The sequence below is a fragment of the Ochotona princeps genome, chromosome 10, assembly GCF_030435755.1.
Source record: "Ochotona princeps isolate mOchPri1 chromosome 10, mOchPri1.hap1, whole genome shotgun sequence".
Lineage (NCBI taxonomy): Eukaryota > Metazoa > Chordata > Mammalia > Lagomorpha > Ochotonidae > Ochotona > Ochotona princeps.
In genome coordinates this window covers 44,437,586-44,454,867 of record NC_080841.1, presented here as the reverse complement: position 1 = coordinate 44,454,867, position 17,282 = coordinate 44,437,586, and the positions used below count along the sequence as shown (strand labels likewise).

The 17,282-nt window shown below is 35.6% G+C and overlaps 1 protein-coding gene and 1 pseudogene across 2 annotated transcripts in view; both read left to right on the top strand.

Annotated features, from left to right (window-relative positions):
- ERO1B (endoplasmic reticulum oxidoreductase 1 beta) overlaps positions 1–12,189 on the top strand; it is a 59,442-nt gene extending 47,253 nt beyond the window's left edge. The window contains exons 7-13 of one of the 2 annotated variants that reach the window (XM_058669384.1): positions 2,863–2,955; positions 3,085–3,331; positions 4,401–4,470; positions 7,045–7,131; positions 8,016–8,149; positions 9,328–9,380; positions 11,842–12,189. In XM_058669384.1, the coding sequence (XP_058525367.1) occupies positions 2,863–2,955; positions 3,085–3,331; positions 4,401–4,470; positions 7,045–7,131; positions 8,016–8,149; positions 9,328–9,380; positions 11,842–11,999 (842 nt within the window). In that variant the 3' untranslated portion in view covers positions 12,000–12,189. Of the gene's footprint in view, positions 1–2,862; positions 2,956–3,084; positions 3,332–4,400; positions 4,471–7,044; positions 7,132–8,015; positions 8,150–9,327; positions 9,586–11,841 lie in introns of those variants that run through there. The other variant, XM_004578519.2, reaches the window with a different exon arrangement.
- Positions 5,792–5,887, top strand: LOC118759158 (U6 spliceosomal RNA; annotated as a pseudogene).
- Positions 12,190–17,282: the final 5,093 nt, after the last annotated feature.

The following is a 17,282-nucleotide window of genomic DNA, read 5'->3' as shown; positions in this document are numbered from 1 at the left end:
AAAATATTAGAGAAGATAGCATGTAGGTTAAAAGGGAGACTCTGAGTGTTGATAACAAAGGATAAGAATTGACACTCAGGGGTAGTGTTGGATTCCTGGAATGCTGTGCTACCTACCACTCCTGGTATCCCATGTTGCCAGACCATGAGTGTTGATATGTGGTTCCAGAGAGCCTCTTCTGAGATTGAGTTTCTTCATCCGGTGTGTAAGAATAGCAATAGTAATCTTATTTATCTACATTATTGATGTAAATGATAGCTATAAAAATTTCTTTGAAAATGTCTAGATGTCACATCCTATTGTTACAGTTAACCTTTTGTGTGAGAAGTGTGTGTGTGTCTGTGTGTGTGTCTGTGTGTGTGTTCATGTGTTCCACAAGCTGGCAATTGCAAAGATTGATAGAAGAGCCATTATTATACAAAAAAACTGCATGGTTTTCAATTTTTTGCACCAAAATAGGCTTCTCTTTTCATTCTCATTTCCCACCAACTTTTGAAGTGCCCTGATACATTTCTGCTCTTTTTCTCTCACTTAGCATCTCTCCTGTTTCAGGCTAAGGAGTTGTGTCAACCTCCCAGGTCCAGGCTCTGATTTTTAGGCATATGCATTTTCAAGAGCTTTGCTTTGCTTACTGTCCCTTTTAAAAACTGTATTTGCAGCAGTACTGATACACAGCAATTTATTTTTCTTTTTGCAACTTTTGGCTCCCACATATTAAGGGAGAACATGCAGTATTTGTCCATCTGGGTGCAGATTATTTCACTTAATATGGTGTCCTTCAGTTGGGCCCATTTGGCTGCAAATGGTAGAACTTCATTCTTTTTAGTAACTGAAAAAAGTATTCCATTGTATGTATACATCATACTTTCTCTATCTGTTCATCTACTGATGGAAACCTTGACTGATTCCAAATTTTGGCTACTGTGATCAGTGCTGCTGTGAACATGGTGGTGTAGGTATCTCTTGTATTCATTGTGTTGAAGATTTGGTGAAGAAGGGTCTTTTTGTTTTTGTTTTTGTTTTTAAGATTTTTAATTTGTGTAGAAGGTAGAATGATAGGGAGAAAGGAAGGAAAATTTCCATCACTGGTTCACCCTCAATTGGCCACAAAACTGGGGCTGGGTCAGACTTAACCAGGAGCCGGAAACTATCCAGGTCTCCCATGTGGGTGACATGAACTCAAGTACTTGAGCCGTCATCTGCATATGCGTGTCCCAAGTAGTGGCTTAGCATTCCTTGATGAAAATTTGTATTAGGAAGTTAGTTAATATTTAAGCTTTTCTTAAAATTATTTATGATGTTTGTGTTATCACAAATATTCAAAATTCATTTTAAACTTTTAAGAGTAAACTACAAAATAGAATTTGACTTTTACTTTTTGGTCTTTATCTGTGACAGTTCACATAACCTAGCAAGAATTAGGAAATGAGACCTTGAATCATATTTTTTTTACTCAAGACTACTTAACCTCAATTGTAGGACAGGTTGAAAGAGGGAGAGAGGAAGAGAGAAGAAATAAGTATGAATGAATTAATAATCTAAAAGCTCCTTTAAGTCTGGCAATTGCTCTAATAGTTAAGATATCCCTGGGACTCCTGCATCCCAGTTTCCTGCCAGTGCATAACCTGGAAGGTACCAAGTGATGGTTTAAGTTCTCATGTATCTGCTACCCACGTGTAAGACCTAAAATGAGTTCCTGTTTCCTGGCTTTGGGGTGGTCCAGTTCTGCCTATTGCAGCATTTGAAAAGTGAACTATTGAATGAGTGATCTCTCCTTTACCCCTACTCTGTCTTTCATGTTAAATAAATAAATTTTTAAAAAACACACACTAAAAGATCTTCAGACAATGCAAAATAAACCAGCTAAGTACTCTTCAAAATTTTCGAACAGTATAAAAATGAGACTGTATTTTACTTTCTACTGTAAAACTTCATTTTTCCTCATGAGATAAAAAGAGAGCAGGCAAGGATAATATCTGTTGTGATCGATGGAAAAAGCTAATTGTTCTGTATCCAGTGGATTCTTTAAATTTACCTTTCTGTGTTTTTTATTCACTTTTAAAATTTTCCATAAACATTGCTTTTCAAAAAATTTTATTCTGGTGAAATATACTTAAGATAACATTTTCACCCAAACCATTTTTAAGTTCATTATTTAGTGGCATTAAATATATTCATAAAGTATACCAATCTTCTAAGAAAATCTTTTTATAAGAAGGTAAGAATAAGATAGGATCATCTCCACCTCTGTCATAAGTTTTGAATAAAAGCCGGTGTGGGCTAAGGAGGCCACACATAATTTCCATTTTATTCTAAACCCCATGTAATTTGATTCTATTCACAAAGTAAATGGTCAACATACTTTACATGTGTGTGAATTAAGACTTCTCAAAATCTGTCCAAGATGGAAAGTACGGTTGAAAATAAAGCATTCCCAGTCAACAGGTTAATAAGACCCTTCTTAAAATCTCCACTGTTAAGTTCTGGGAAAAGACAGGAAAGGGCAAAGGAGAAGCAGTTGCTGTTAAGCGGTGATTACATTTGCCTTAGGAAGTCTTCACCACAGGAGAAGGGTGTGCTGTTGCCCTCTGTGTAACAGGGAACTTCCCACCTGCCTGTGCTTTCACCGCTGGTAATAGTCAAACTTTTTTACCTGAGGTTCCCATCTTACTCAGTTAATTTCATTCTACATCTTAACTTTTTTTCTAGTGAGGCAACCCTGATCTTCTTTGTGTTATTCTTGATTTATTTTTACATCCTTGAATCTTAACTTTAAAAATAGTCCTGTGTACTGAATATTTCTAGTTCAGTAATTCTGTTATTTAAACGGGCATGCTTTGTTTCTCACTTTTTTCAAAATAGGTTTGTGTCTGGAGAAGAGAGTCTTCTATAAGCTTATATCAGGACTTCATGCTAGTATTAATTTACATCTCTGTGCAAATTATCTTTTGGAAGGTAAACAAATTTTTAAGTGAGATTTTTGCCTTCTATCTGTAAATCCTGGGATGGTGGGAAAATATATTCTCTTGGAACAAAAAAAAAAAAAACCCTTTCTGACTAAGATCATATATTTCTCCTCTTTAGAAACTTGGGGTAAACCTAGTTGGGGGCCAAATATTAAAGAATTCAAACGCCGCTTTGACCCTGTGGAAACCATGGGAGAAGGTCCACGAAGGCTAAAGAATCTGTACTTTCTGTACTTGATTGAGCTTCGGGCTTTGTCAAAGGTAGCCCCGTACTTTGAGCGCTCCATTGTCGATCTTTACACTGGAAATGTGCAAGAAGATGCTGACACAAAAGCCCTTCTACTGGATATTTTTCAAGACACAAAGTAAGAAGTACCTGCCAGTGACCTGAAGTTCTCCACTTTATTCAAATGAGGCTAAACTCCTAAAAGTTGGGAAAAAGAAAAGGGGAACTGAGAAGGAAAATTACCAGTAGAACAAAGCATGTTAAAATTTCCACCAATGTTGACTTACAAAGCATCTTTATAGGTTTATTTCAGAAACGTTCACACTTGAGAATGGGTCATAATTTCAAATGTAACTTTAAATTTTGTGTCGTATCAAAATTTAGTACAAAATATTTTACCACTTCTGTATTCTTTGAGTGACTATTTAAATTTAGATGGTATGATTATGTGTTGGCATGGTAGATGCATAAAGCAGCATTAACCTTGCCTTCTAAGATATAATTTCTGAAAAATGCTTGGTCTATCAAATTTGAGTTTACTGATTTAGTTAAAATGAATCGTGGGGCAGGTGCTTGGTTCAGTGGTTGGTTAAGATGCCATTCTGGACACCTGCATCCCATGTCAGAATATCTGGATTTAAGTCCTTGTGCATCTACATCCAGTCCAGCTTCCTGCTAAGGCACATCCTGTGAGATAACAGGTAGAGGCTCAAGGATGTGAGTTTCTGGAGTTCAAGGCTCCTGGCTTATGCCTGCCCACGCTGGCTGTTGCTGGCTTTTGGTGAGTGAGCCAGAAGATGCAAGATCTCTGTCTTTATGTTTCTGTCTGTTTCTTTCTGCTGCTTTGCCTTTTGAATAAGATAAATCTTTTTCATAATGCAGAAAAAAGTTAGATTAAGAAGTGCTGAAATTACGTATTGTATTTTAAATGAAGACAGTGTCATTTTTAACAAGTTAATTTTTGAAATTATTTCATCATGTACTTTCTTTAAAATTTTACATATCTTATAAATTACAAAGCTATCTGTATCTTGCTTTATTCTGTCATTAAGTAATTCACATATGATGAACCGCTGTCCCTAAATTTTACACGAGTAAATAATTCATTTAAAATGTTTCTGGGGATAAAAAATTCTGAAAGAGCTCTTAGAAAGTACTGGGATTTCTTTGTTCATACCATATTGTAATAGTATCATTTGTTTTTTCAGGTCGTTTCCTATGCATTTTGATGAGAAATCCATGTTTGCAGGTGACAAAAAGGGAGCAAAATCACTAAAGGTACAGCATCCTCGGTTGAAGGGCAGGGTGGGAACACCTTACTGGTTGTTTTCCAGTTTTTATTCATCTGAACTTTTCCCCAATTTCCCAACTTTTTGCGGTTGATTTAATAGAATTTTACCATAAATGGGTCCCTCTCAAAAATCCCTCAATCATACTTCTTCCTCACATTTCTAGCTTGACCAGCTTTTTAGTGAATCTTTAGTCATTACTCCCTCCAATAAGTGTTTTATAAATATTTTTCTAGAAAACATTTTGAGGTAAAGCTTTGTTAAGTTAAAACCACTGTCTATTTTGTTTTAATGTATCTTTCAAAATATTATGACTAATTAGCCACTTTGAAGGAAGCAATAGTCTTATTTTTCTTAAAAGTTTATTTTATGGAATATTTTAGTTTGGGGGCTATTCTATTTTTCTATTTTTGGACAGATGTGAAACCTAAAATTTAGCTGTTAACATTGGGGCATGGATTTTACCCTTAACATGTTAAAAAAAAAAAACTAGTCGAAGTTGGTCAGCAAATACTTTTCAAATCTAGCTTTACAATCTTTTATAGTAATTCGGAACTCCAAAACAAGAAACATTTTTTTCATGTATGATGCCAGACAATTTGTTGGCAAAGCCTTAGCTGAACAATGTAAGAGGGCCTGGCACAGTGGCCTAACAGCTGAAGTCCTTGCCTTGATCGTGCCAGGATCCCATATAGGCACTGGTTCTAATCCCGACAGCTCCACTTCCCATCCAGCTTGTGGCCTGGGAAAGCAGTTGAGGACAGTGCAAAGCCTTGGGACCCTGCACCCGTGTGGGAGACCTGGAGGAAGTTCCTGGCTCCTGGCTTCGGATGGGCACAGCATTGGCTGTTGCAGCCACCTGGGGAGTGAATCATGGGATGGAAGATCTTCCTCTTTGTCTCTCCTCCTCTCTGTATATCTGATTTTGCAATAAAAATAAATAAATCTTTGAAAAAAAACAATGTAAGAAGATTGGTAGGGGTCTTTGGTTTATTTTAGAATCCTTCTTAGTATGAATATCCTTCCATTTTCCTAGAGAAACATTAATGTATTTGCAGTGTTGCCTCACACTGTGTGGCATGGTTCATTATATTTAGTGTACCTACTGTATTTCTAAAATTTGAAAAATTCTGAGTTATGCAACACATTTGGGTTAGATGGTAGATATACCATAAGAACTGAAAAATTAATACTGAATTTTTCTCCTTTGGTGAGAGTTTTCCTTCTTGATATTTTTAAAATGATTTAGATAAAACTATATTTTGGTGTTGGATTGTTTAGTCTGAACATTTTATTAGAGGTATATTGCTGTGCTCGCTTTGGCAGCACATATACTAAAATTGGAACGATTAGCATGATCCCTGCGCAAGGATGACACGCAAATTAGAGGCATATTGCTATTATTACATTTGATATAATGTTGGGTTTTTTAAGCTGCCTATTTTCTAAATATTTACACAGATACTATACTTTTGATCTTCAAAGTACCCTGTGTATAGACGGGTCAATTAAAATTATCTTATTTTAGTAGATGAGTAAGGTAAAATTGAACAAGGCCTTAAGTCCCAGCTGGCTTCCAACTACACAATGCTAGGAATTTTGCTATTTTTCAGGCGTATATAAGTCCACCTTCCTTCTGTTCCAAAAACTATGCATTAGCATGAGAGAAGAGCAGGCAGCAAAGGATTTTGTGTTCTACTTCTGTTGTCTTCTTTTGAGCAGGGTACCGATTCCTTTCAACTCCTTGGTCAGCTGGACAAGGCTTGCGGTGGACACAATTTTCAGTCTACTTGCCTCCAGCTCCATCAATAAAGGGTTTACCTCAGTGCAATAAAATGATTTTCCACATTTTTCCCTTTGACACAGACAAGAGAACATTCTGTTAACCTGTATCTTCAGATGAGATGAGATTAACCTTAGAGACAGAGAAGCCAGGCACAGATGCTTATCGGCAGAAGAGTTTCTAGTGTGTAAGAAAACCCAGAAATGTGGTGTAAGCATCAGTGTGGAACTGTGTCTCTAAAGAACCAGGCACGGGCAAATGTAAGAGTTAGGAAGATGCCCTGCACAGGCTTAGGATCATCGTTGATTGACACCTGTGACAGATATAATGTGATGCCAAAGACTGATCATTGTTTCAGCGATAGCATTCTGAAACAGGCTCACAAAAATGAAACATCAAAAATAAATGAAACATAAAATTGATACACTTATCACTAATAGAATGTAGGTATCAAATGGAAGCAGCAGTTAATTAATGTTCCTTAAATGTCAAGACCATTCATCATTTACTATATATGTCCCCCCAAAATGCATATTTTGGTGTTTTTATGAAATAACTCTTGAGTAAAGTTAATACGATTTTATATGCAGGATTAATTTTATTAAATTGTCATTAATATTGTTTTATATTTCATAATTATGCTGTATAAATTCAATTTTTTACTGTTGAAAAATACAACTTATTCATTAATAAACTTCAGAATGCCTATTTCTTTTAATTCAGCCAAATGCAAATTAATTTTGAAAGTGTATTAAAACTGAAATGTTCTCTGTACACTAGGAAGAATTTCGGTTACACTTTAAGAATATCTCTCGTATTATGGACTGTGTTGGATGTGATAAGTGCAGATTATGGGGGAAATTACAGGTATGTATGTTGTCTTCTAAAACTATTACTAGCCTTAACTTTTTGCACTGCTTCAAATTTTTTATTAAAATGTGCTGATTTTCACTGTAGTTTAGATCATATAGCAGATCCAAATTGTGATTTTTGTTTTATTGATGAAAAATAAGTGTTATTAAATTCTGATAGACATATGTGTAAGGATTTTGTTTTCTATATTAATGATCTTTAATTTTATTACATCTTCATTTGTACAATCTCAAATTCATCTCTAAAGTTGGTGTTATGAATAAACAATAAACTAATGATATAAAAATTTTTAGATATCAAACTTTGGTCATTGAACTTATTTCATTTGATACCTAATTACCAAGTAGAAATGTTCTGCAAGGTCTGATACTCTCTCTATATATACTCAGTGTAAGAATGATTAATATTTTATCTCTTATTTCTTATAAAAATAGAAAATCAAGAAGCAGTATTTTAATGGAGGCTATATGTAAATCCAACTTTTTCTCTAATACTAATAATTGAATAATAATAGAATAATACATTTAGTAGTGTAAGTATTGCTAATCTGAGTTTTGAGTTGGTAGGAGCTATAAAAATGCCCTAAAGGTTACTAATCTGTTGGTGGTTCTAATGTGTTATTGTTGAGCTTTAAAAAAAAAAAGGCATTTTCAGAATTTGATATAGTGTATGTGTCTGATAAGTGTTAAGACCATTCCAGTTTCCTTAACAGCTTTGTTAAATTTATCATATTCATGTAAGTTGAAACTGTATCTTTCATAGTTTAATATTTTGTTGAAAAGTTCAGTTCATATGAATTTCTGTCATCACAGAGGCTGTGTATTTCTTTAAGCCTTTCTAGTAGCTGCTGCATTCATTGTAAACTTATTTTCCTTTAGACTCAGGGTTTAGGAACTGCCCTCAAGATATTATTCTCTGAAAAAGAAATTCAGAAGCTTCCAGAGAATAGTCCATCTAAAGGCTTCCAACTCACTCGACAGGAAATAGTTGCTCTTTTAAATGCTTTTGGAAGGTAAGACCTATTTTCACAGTGAAGACTTACTTCCTTTTGGAGTTTGAACTGTGAAGAATATCTTTTACACCAAGGTAGAGTTTTAAGAAATAGATAAAATTATTTTATTATACCTGTGCTGATTTAGAGTAGCTGGAGTACTAACAAGTCAGTTTGTGTATAGGTCATAAGAAAAAACAGTGATTTACATTTGCTGATATTTATCAGTTTACCTCTTCAATTCTTAAGAATTTGTTTTATGTATTTGAAAGGTAGAGTTAGAGAGAGGCAATCTTCTATTCACTGGGGTCACTCGCTAATAGCTGCACTGCCAGGGCTGGTCCAGGCTAAAGCCAGGAGTAAGGAACCCTTCTGAGTCTCCCTAAAGGTGCAGAGGCCCATACACTTGGACTGTCCCCTGTTTTTCCCTAGGTACATTAGCAGGAAGCTGGATCTGGAAGTGGAGTAGCCAGAATTCTGATACCCATAGGAGATCCTGGCACTGCAACAGGTGGCTTAACCAAAGCACTGACCCCAAACTTTGTTAATTTTTAGGGACAATATTCCATACTATTCTCTCTTTATCTGACAGCGACTTTCTTCAGATACATTTTCAATGGCAAAGAAACAATTAAAAATATATTGGTTACATTTGTTATCTTAACAGAGTCCACCTATTGCTTCTCTATATGGCAAGATGACTATGTAGATCAACATTTCAAACAAATGTGTGTTAGTCAATAATCATGAATAGGCACAGGAAAGCTCAGCAGAAAATAGTCTGTTTTCAGGGAACTAATGATGTAAAGTGTGTTTAGGGAGTAACAAGAAGGAAGAAACAAAATGGCCATGTGAAGAAAAATGTGCAAAAGGAAGTTAAAAGATCAAATCCAAGTTACTTCAAGATTTTTATTGTTAAAAATCATCACTGCTTGTTATTAATTTAGAATGTTGATAAGAAATAACTTGGTCCCTTTTCCCATTTTCACCAAGACCAAAGAATCACTGCTTCATATTTTGTCAATCTTTAAGAATTACAGCCTACTTATTTAAAAATGGAAGCCTCATGGTTCTTAAATGGTTTTCATATTTTTAGCTTTGGTTTGTAAATTACAGACCATGCTACAATATCGATCATTTGAAATATGCCTGCATCACATTCAACTGTGCTCACTCACATGCTTTCTTTCTCTACTCAGGCTTTCCACAAGTATACGAGAGTTACAAAATTTTAAAGTCTTACTACAACAAAGTAGGTAATAAAGGCTTTTATAGGTCTAGTTAAGAGACATACAGTGACTGTGTGAAGCCTTGTTGTCTTGGACACTCACCAGAAAGACTTCAAGCATTCTGAACTCTTAAAGGAGAATTGAAATGGTCACTTGAATATTTATGATTCTCAATAGACTATTGTCAATAAGAGATATTTATAAATGAAGTATATACTTTTAAAACATGTAAGTTATACTAATTTTATGTCTAATTTCGTGTGTTTCTATTTGTTGAATAGTCTGCTATTTGTTTATAATTGGTTTTGTTCTTCACGTGTTAGCCTGGTTGTCAAATAGTAGTAAATGACTGTGGGAGAACTAGGGAATTGAATGTGGTGTAGGGCTGGTATCAGCGACAAAAACTTATCAATGGTTTCCTAAATGTGTTTTTAGCCTTGCCTAGCTCTTTGTGTGTCACCTTTTAGAATATGGAGCAGTGCAGGTATTGAATGGCTCTCTCAATGAATAGTTAACAGAAGCTCCTTAAGATCTCCCAGGGCTTCAAGTTCAATTTCACTGTTTTGTTTTAAAAACTTTTGTTGCTGCTGCTGTTGCTGTTTGGTTTGGGGACTACAAGCCCTGTTTTGGTAAAGATGACAAGTATTGTCCACAATGCGGATCAAGAAAGCTTTCATGTGTGTGGATAAGTTGGCTCCAGGACAGTCTTACTTAGAACTTAGATAACTTTCTTTCCATTTTACCTTTATTTTTGTCCCTACCAATATTTTAGAAACTTTCAGTTGCTTTAAGAAAAAACTTGTATGAATATTTATTTAACAGATTACTTCTTGGAAAATTTGAGGGCAGTTATATTAATTTATACCAGTTAAAAAACATTATTATATACACAGAATTTGCTATCTTAAGTAATGGTAAGCATTTGTAAAGAATTTAACTTGGTGTTACTATCTATGCAATCCTCTCAGTGTGATTTTCTTTGGTGAGATATTTCAGCAGGTAGATTAGGTCAGGCCTCGTTCAAGCTGGCTCCCCTGCCCCTTTTCCTTCACATATTTAGTTAACTGCATATTAAATGGTACTTGGTGTAACTCATTCCAACAGATGACTCATAAAATCCTAAACTGTCACTTTCTAAACTTGGAACTTAAACCTATAAGCAGTATTTTTTTAAAAATCTTGATTATTTTGTAATGATGTCACTAGACAGAATGTAATTAATCTGAAAGACTGCATTTAGGTAAAACAAACGCAGGTACAGAATCTAGAGTTTTGACTTCTGTCTTTTCTGGAGTAAATAATAAGTGCTCTTAAAATATGTCTCTTATCCTGCCCAAGTCTGAAATCTGTTCCTTAATGATTTAGTGACATATTTTAGATCATATTTAGTTGGCTCACCCCTCTTTTCAGTGCTTAACCATTTGTTGGGGGAGTTAGTTCTCAGTAGAGCTATTTATTTTTCATCTAATTCCTGAACTCTCCAAACTTGAAATTTTGTTGATTTTTTTGTGTGTGTTTGTAAAGTTAAATTTTTAAAAGGCTGGTTTGATTGGAGCTTCCTCCACTTTTTCTTTTCTATGTAAGGGTTGAAAGGGAACACAGTGGAGTAAGAGGCCTTAAGGCAAATTGTCTAAAAAGTGACTAAGCAGTCTTGCTAGTTAATTAAAACAATTGTTTTTAGTGTTCATCCACTTTCTGAAAATGTGAAAATGTTGCACTTTGTCTATTATTACTGTAAATTTACAGATCTTTTTGGTAGTGTTACTTCACATTCCCTCACTTAAAACTCTTTGGAGCGAAGCCTTGGGAATTTCCATTTATTGTGCTTTTCTTTACTATGATTTGTTTCAAGCTTACGAAAAATGGTTTATTAGAGTGTGTTCTAGGAAATTTAATTTTTTTCACTATTAAGAAAAATGAAAAATTTGTAAGCTAAACTTTATTTAACTATCACAAATTAGGTTGTGGGAGTGGCCTACTATTTGTATGTGTGTGTTTTTCTTAAATGTATAAACTGTAGGAAATCTTGGTTTCATGAGCCTGGTGACATTTTATTGTCCTTGTACTAGAAACTGTTGGGATAGTTATCATGCCTTTGTTGTGAAGTACTGCTAGAGTACTGTCCGCATTGTGAAAATGCTGGGCTGCTGAGTACTTCCTGGCATATTGTCTTTATCTCATGACCTAATTTAAAAAGCCCACATTGAATAACATAACTGACAGAAATGATTGTACCAGCTGTTGAACTGATGAAAAAGAAAGAAAGGAAAATACTCCTTCCTTCAATGGCAAACATTCGTTTTTATGCTTAACTGGTATCTGTGCAAGTTAGACAAACTAAATATTGGTAAACTATGAATGTTTCTCCAGTTTTGACTTTTCAGTAAGTCAAAACATTTAGACAATTAACATATTGAGTTACTCAGTGTTTGTGATCTCTGTGTACATATGAGATACTGTGCTATGTTTTTCAACTTTGCCCAGGTACCATTGTATGTAAGAAAGGACAGCTATTTTGGTCTTCATCAACATTGCCTTCAGCTGGAAATTTGGGAACAGTTCACACAGTAAACCTCTCAGAAGTTTGCAAACTGAAGTTTTCTGCAGAAACTGTAGCTACTTACCAAAAACATACACAGTAGGTGCATGGTATCATGAAAATCAGTGGAACAAAACAGAATACAACACTCAAACCTATATGTACTCTATGGAAAGTAATGTCTGCAGGTGCACCTTTGATTTTTGAACAGAATTCCAAACAATTTGCTGTTGTGCCCACCAAATTCTAGAAAATGTGAATTAAAGTACATGTTTCTGCAATCTTTGTTTTTCACTCCCTCATTTTAAATATTTTGTTTTTATGAGATGAGGATTTGATTGTAATTTGTGGAGAAGCCAGAAAGTGTTTATAGGTAGTTTGGAGTTACTTCTTCCCAAGTAGTAACACGCATGGTAGAGACTCTTGAGGTCCTTTCCAGACATCACTTAGTCTTCACAATAGCACATGTGGGTAAGAACACTATGAGGCTGCTCTGTGGAAGGTTAGTGGTAAAGATGTTTACTTGGTGCAAACATTTGGAGATCTGTGTGCCCAAAGGGGCTTCAAGAAACACATGAGAAATGAGTGTTATGACATAACTATGCATACATTTCAAAGATGTTCTGCAGCAAAATAAAAATCTTTTGTTCTACTTTTCAACAAACTTTGAAACAGCTTTGTATGTCTCTGTTTTAGAAAGAAGAAAATTTAGGGTAAGATATACTAGGCAATTTTTTCATAGTCACAAATTTTAGGTTGTGGAACTGGACTTTGAGATAGAAAATCCAACTCAAAACAGTGTGTGTACTCATAATTTGCTCCATTTGTATAATTTCTGAAGTTGGACTATTGCTGCTCAACTAAAATGTCAGAACTTGAAGCATCTTTTCAATGTTATTCCATGACAGGCTTTTAAAATATATTTATTTTATTTAATTTTTGAATAATAACACATTCTCATATTTAAAAAAATATAAAAAGTGATACAGCCAATGTCATCATCTGTCCTTCACCCAACTTCCCACACTGTATACAAACCTCTTCACATTAACTGACCTGTTCCTGGGTTTCTGTATTTCTATCCACTTTTTAAGGCATATTCCAACACATACAAATATAAAATCTTATTCTGTCATTTTTACTGAAAGTCGCATTAGATAGACACTGTTTGCTTTTTCTTTCTACTTTTTGGCAGCCTTTATATATCACTTGATAGTTTTCTCAGTGTTTACTGCTGTTTTGCATTCTAATGCATAGATGTACCATCACTTACCCAGTCCATAATTAACGGGCTTCTGAATTTTTTTAAGAGCTTAAAAAATCAATATGCAGCACATAAGCGTGCAAGTACAAGAAATCGCCTAATAAAAGCTGCCACAAGACCAGGATTTGATGAGTCACTTACTGTTCTAGAAGCTGGGAAAAACGTCAGGGAAAAAAAACAAGTACCTCTGCCATCATGCAAATTACACAATTTTAACTATAGATTACATCTAGCTTATGGTAAGAACACAAATAAAAATAATGTAATTCTAAAGAAATAGTCAACAGAAACTCATGACTCACAGTGGATATGGTGCCTTCGGGATTTAGTGTCTTCCTGACAGGACCATCAAGTTGTTACAACATCTGTTGGTCAGAGCGGAGTCAGCACTCAGCAGGCAATTTGTTGGTATTTAGCTTTTCCTGGGGATTCCTTCACAGTGTATTTTCAAATGGGGAAGGGGAGAAGGGGCATGTCCTGTTTCCTTTGACAGATCTTAAATCTACACACCTAAAGCCCGGACTCTGGGCTCATCAGTTCACCAAGGGAACAACAACCTAAATAGAGTTGCACAAACTTAATGACCCTGGTAAAACATTATTTGTTTATATAGAAACACCATTCTTATATTTATGTTTCAAATAATGCTTGGAAAGAGACTGGGAGAAGTGGTGTTTGTAGACAAGGGAAAAGAACCCATCAACAAGAGTCAGTTTTAAAAAGGGTGTATGTTGGGGAACTAGGGTGTTGTGGTGGTATTTTGAGCATCATATAGGCTACAGACATAGGCATAGTTGAAGGGAGGGCAGATATATGATCTCAAGTTAAGACTAATCTAAAAAGTTCATGAGCAGAAAAATCTGTTCTGGATATAAGAATTCTAATGCTTGGAGTGGGATAAGGCAGTCAAGATCCAAAACGATAAACCAGTTTTGGAGGCAAGTTAATGTTGGCAAGGTATTCATCAGTGGCTAAAAAAATTAAGGGCAGGGCCCAGCCATGTTTCAAGGAACAGAGGCAGGGAATTCAAATTTGGAGGAACCATGTAGCTGCCACTAGGAGCTATTAAATCACTGCTGTGGAATTGAGAACCTTAACTCCACACATGGGCAGCCAATTTCAGAACTCTCACGCGGAATGAACAGTTCCAGTGGTGGAGGTATTGGGTATCTGACAAAGCTCTAGGTTGGGACACATCCTCAACACATTTAGGCATTTTGATCCTTTGGTATCAGGACTTTCTGTGTATTCCTGTTAAAGGCCAAGAGTAAGATTCATACCTGGGTGTTTAAGTGTAGACTAGGATCCACAGACATGACGAGTGCCCAATCCAGTATTACCCTAACTGTTCCCTTTTTAAGTCACTGTTTTGTCACTATTAACCAGTTTGTTGACTCGGTGTCTTTGAGGGAAGAAATGCATTACTTGAGCCTGATTCTTTCCAATAGCTTCTCCATTTGGATCCATAACAAGTATCATTATGCAGTTAGAAATGGTGTTAATAAAATTCTCAGATAGGATAAAAAATGACTATTACAAGTAGTCTTTGGCCAGACATATACTAGTCTGTACCGTAGCATATATGCAGCAATCTAAATTGAATGCAGGATAATATTGTATTTTTTTTTTAATATTTAAGTTTGTTTAGTTGGGATCCTTGATAAAATTTCAGGCATTTAGACCTATTTAGTTCCAATGTAAGTTCACCTGTACTGTTAAAAAGTAAAAGCACTATTTCAATAACAGCCACTATATAAATGTAAGTAAGAATATTTTTCTCACAACACTTTAAAGTGTTACTCTTTTCCTCTTACTGGGGGTTGGTGTTGGCGTCCAACTAAGAGCATTCTGGTGAAAGAAGAAATTTGGGAGGCACTACTGAGCATGCCAGGTCAACGCAGTTGAAAGTGGTAATCAAGAATGTGGCTGAGAGGGCCAGTGTTGTGGCCTAGCATGTTAAGCTGCTACCTGTAATGCCAGCTGCTCTACTTCCAATCCAGCTACCTACTGGCATGGGAGGGGAAGGCAGCAGAAGATGGCTCAAATGGTTGGGCGCAGTGCCACCCAGGAGGGAAACATGAAGATGCTCCTGGCTTAGGTCTGGCCAAGGCCTGCCTGTTGTATCCATTTTGGAAATAAACCAGTGGAAGGAAGATCTCTCTTTCTCTCTTGCTTTTAATTTGCCTTTCAAATAAAAAAAAAAAATCTTAGAAGAGCTGACATAACTGTGATTGATGTGTAGAGCCCACAACTGTGTGTAACACACGCAGACGTTTTAATCGTCACCTCAAATAAATTCATTGTAAAAAGGAGAAAAAACCAGTGAAAGACAGCTAAAGAAATCAGTAGGAATGCTTAGAGTCACCTGCAGAGGTGGTTATCTATTCCAGTAGCGACATGGAAATTATTTATCATAGCAACAGGAATATTCGTATGCAGCTGTCCAGTGCTGCATCACACACAGATAAATAAAGTCCATCATTCTCAGAGATACTGCCTTCCCTAGACATTTAACTTCCAAATTATTGGAATTTTAGCTTCATTTTCCTTTTAAACAAGAGGACATTTGGGACCATCAGAACCAGTAATGGGCATTCATTTTTCTCTCACTGTTTGTCTACATTAGGAGAGGCTTTGTTAGTGTACCTATCAGAAAAAGTAAATTAGGAAGATAGGGAAAAATTTTCTTATCCATACTATTTCCACAACATTTCACATTGCATATTTGAACATTTACTTACTATGAGGTAAAAGTACTTTGACACAATCTAGTTTATGTTCTAGTATGTGTTTACAACACTTGTAGATATTTTTGCAATGGTTTTTAAAGTGGGAGGGAGGACACAATAGATGTTAGAAGATTTTTATACTCATGAACATAAGTTAAGTGACAGATTGGTTTTTTAAGCTTTTATCAGTTAATGCTGGAGCTTTTAATTCTCCTGCCTGTAACAACAGCATTATAAATCATGTATTATAGGATGGGTATAATAATTACATTGTTTTACCGACATTCTAATCACTATTTTTAAATACTATCTGCCCTTTGCTGACCTAATCAAAAGACTGCAGAACTTTCTGAAGACATGATGTAAAAGTTTTAAACCATATACTGAGACTGCCTGTAAATGTTTCCAGGTATTATTAGTAGTGACAGAGATGATATAATCACAATACAGTTTATTTAGAGTATTAATTATTTTAAGGCAACTTGAAAAAAATCTGTGCACGCTTCACTTCAGTGCAGAATATTTCCTGACAAGTAACTTTTAATTAGTATGTAACCACACAGTCGGTTTGGCTCCACATACTGAAAGGCAAGGGTGTTAACCTGGGATTATGCAGAGTAAAGATCTTCTATACAAATGGAAAGCCAACCATGACTCATGAACTGAAGATCCCAGTTTTAAATGTCATAAAAATAATAATGTTGTCTGGTTTCTGTGAAATCAAAGCCCAGAGATATTTTTTTCTGAAGACCAAAACAGAAAGCAAGAGACATTTTCTTTAGGTTTTATCATATAGGTAGGACTTCGCACCTCCAAGTTCCTTCCCTGTGTCCCAAGATGAGACTCCCTCAGGCAGGGCAGTGTGGTATCTTCTCTTGGGTAGCGGTGCTTCCTCCACATCGTTTTCTGCTGTGTGGAAAATCAGAGCATATAACCTTGGGGAGGACAGGTTTTAGGGCTCAGCACATCCACAGTGGACAGCACTTTCCTTTCTGGGAAGTAGTAGTTCATGTTTTTTACTCATGTGAAAGATGACATAGAAGCAGTTGTCTGGGATGTGCCCTTCTACATGGCTAAGAGGCATCATGCTGAAGAATACTGCAAGGTAACTGGTATTTTGAATGTCCGCTTCCAAATGCTGTTTACACAGCTGTTTACAAACCACTGCCAAAAATATGGCTCAGATCACAGAAAGCCCTCCAAGGATTCCACACTGCCTCGTGGCTCACAGTCTCAAGTATTTATTGCTAGTGCCCTTTTTGGAACTTCATTATTTTTTTCTTTGACTGTAATGAACATTCATTGAGTTTGGAAAGGTGGAGTCTTGTTATAATCTTGAGGTAATCAATAATATATTTGAATGAGGTGAAAAAAACTGAAATCTACAAACATA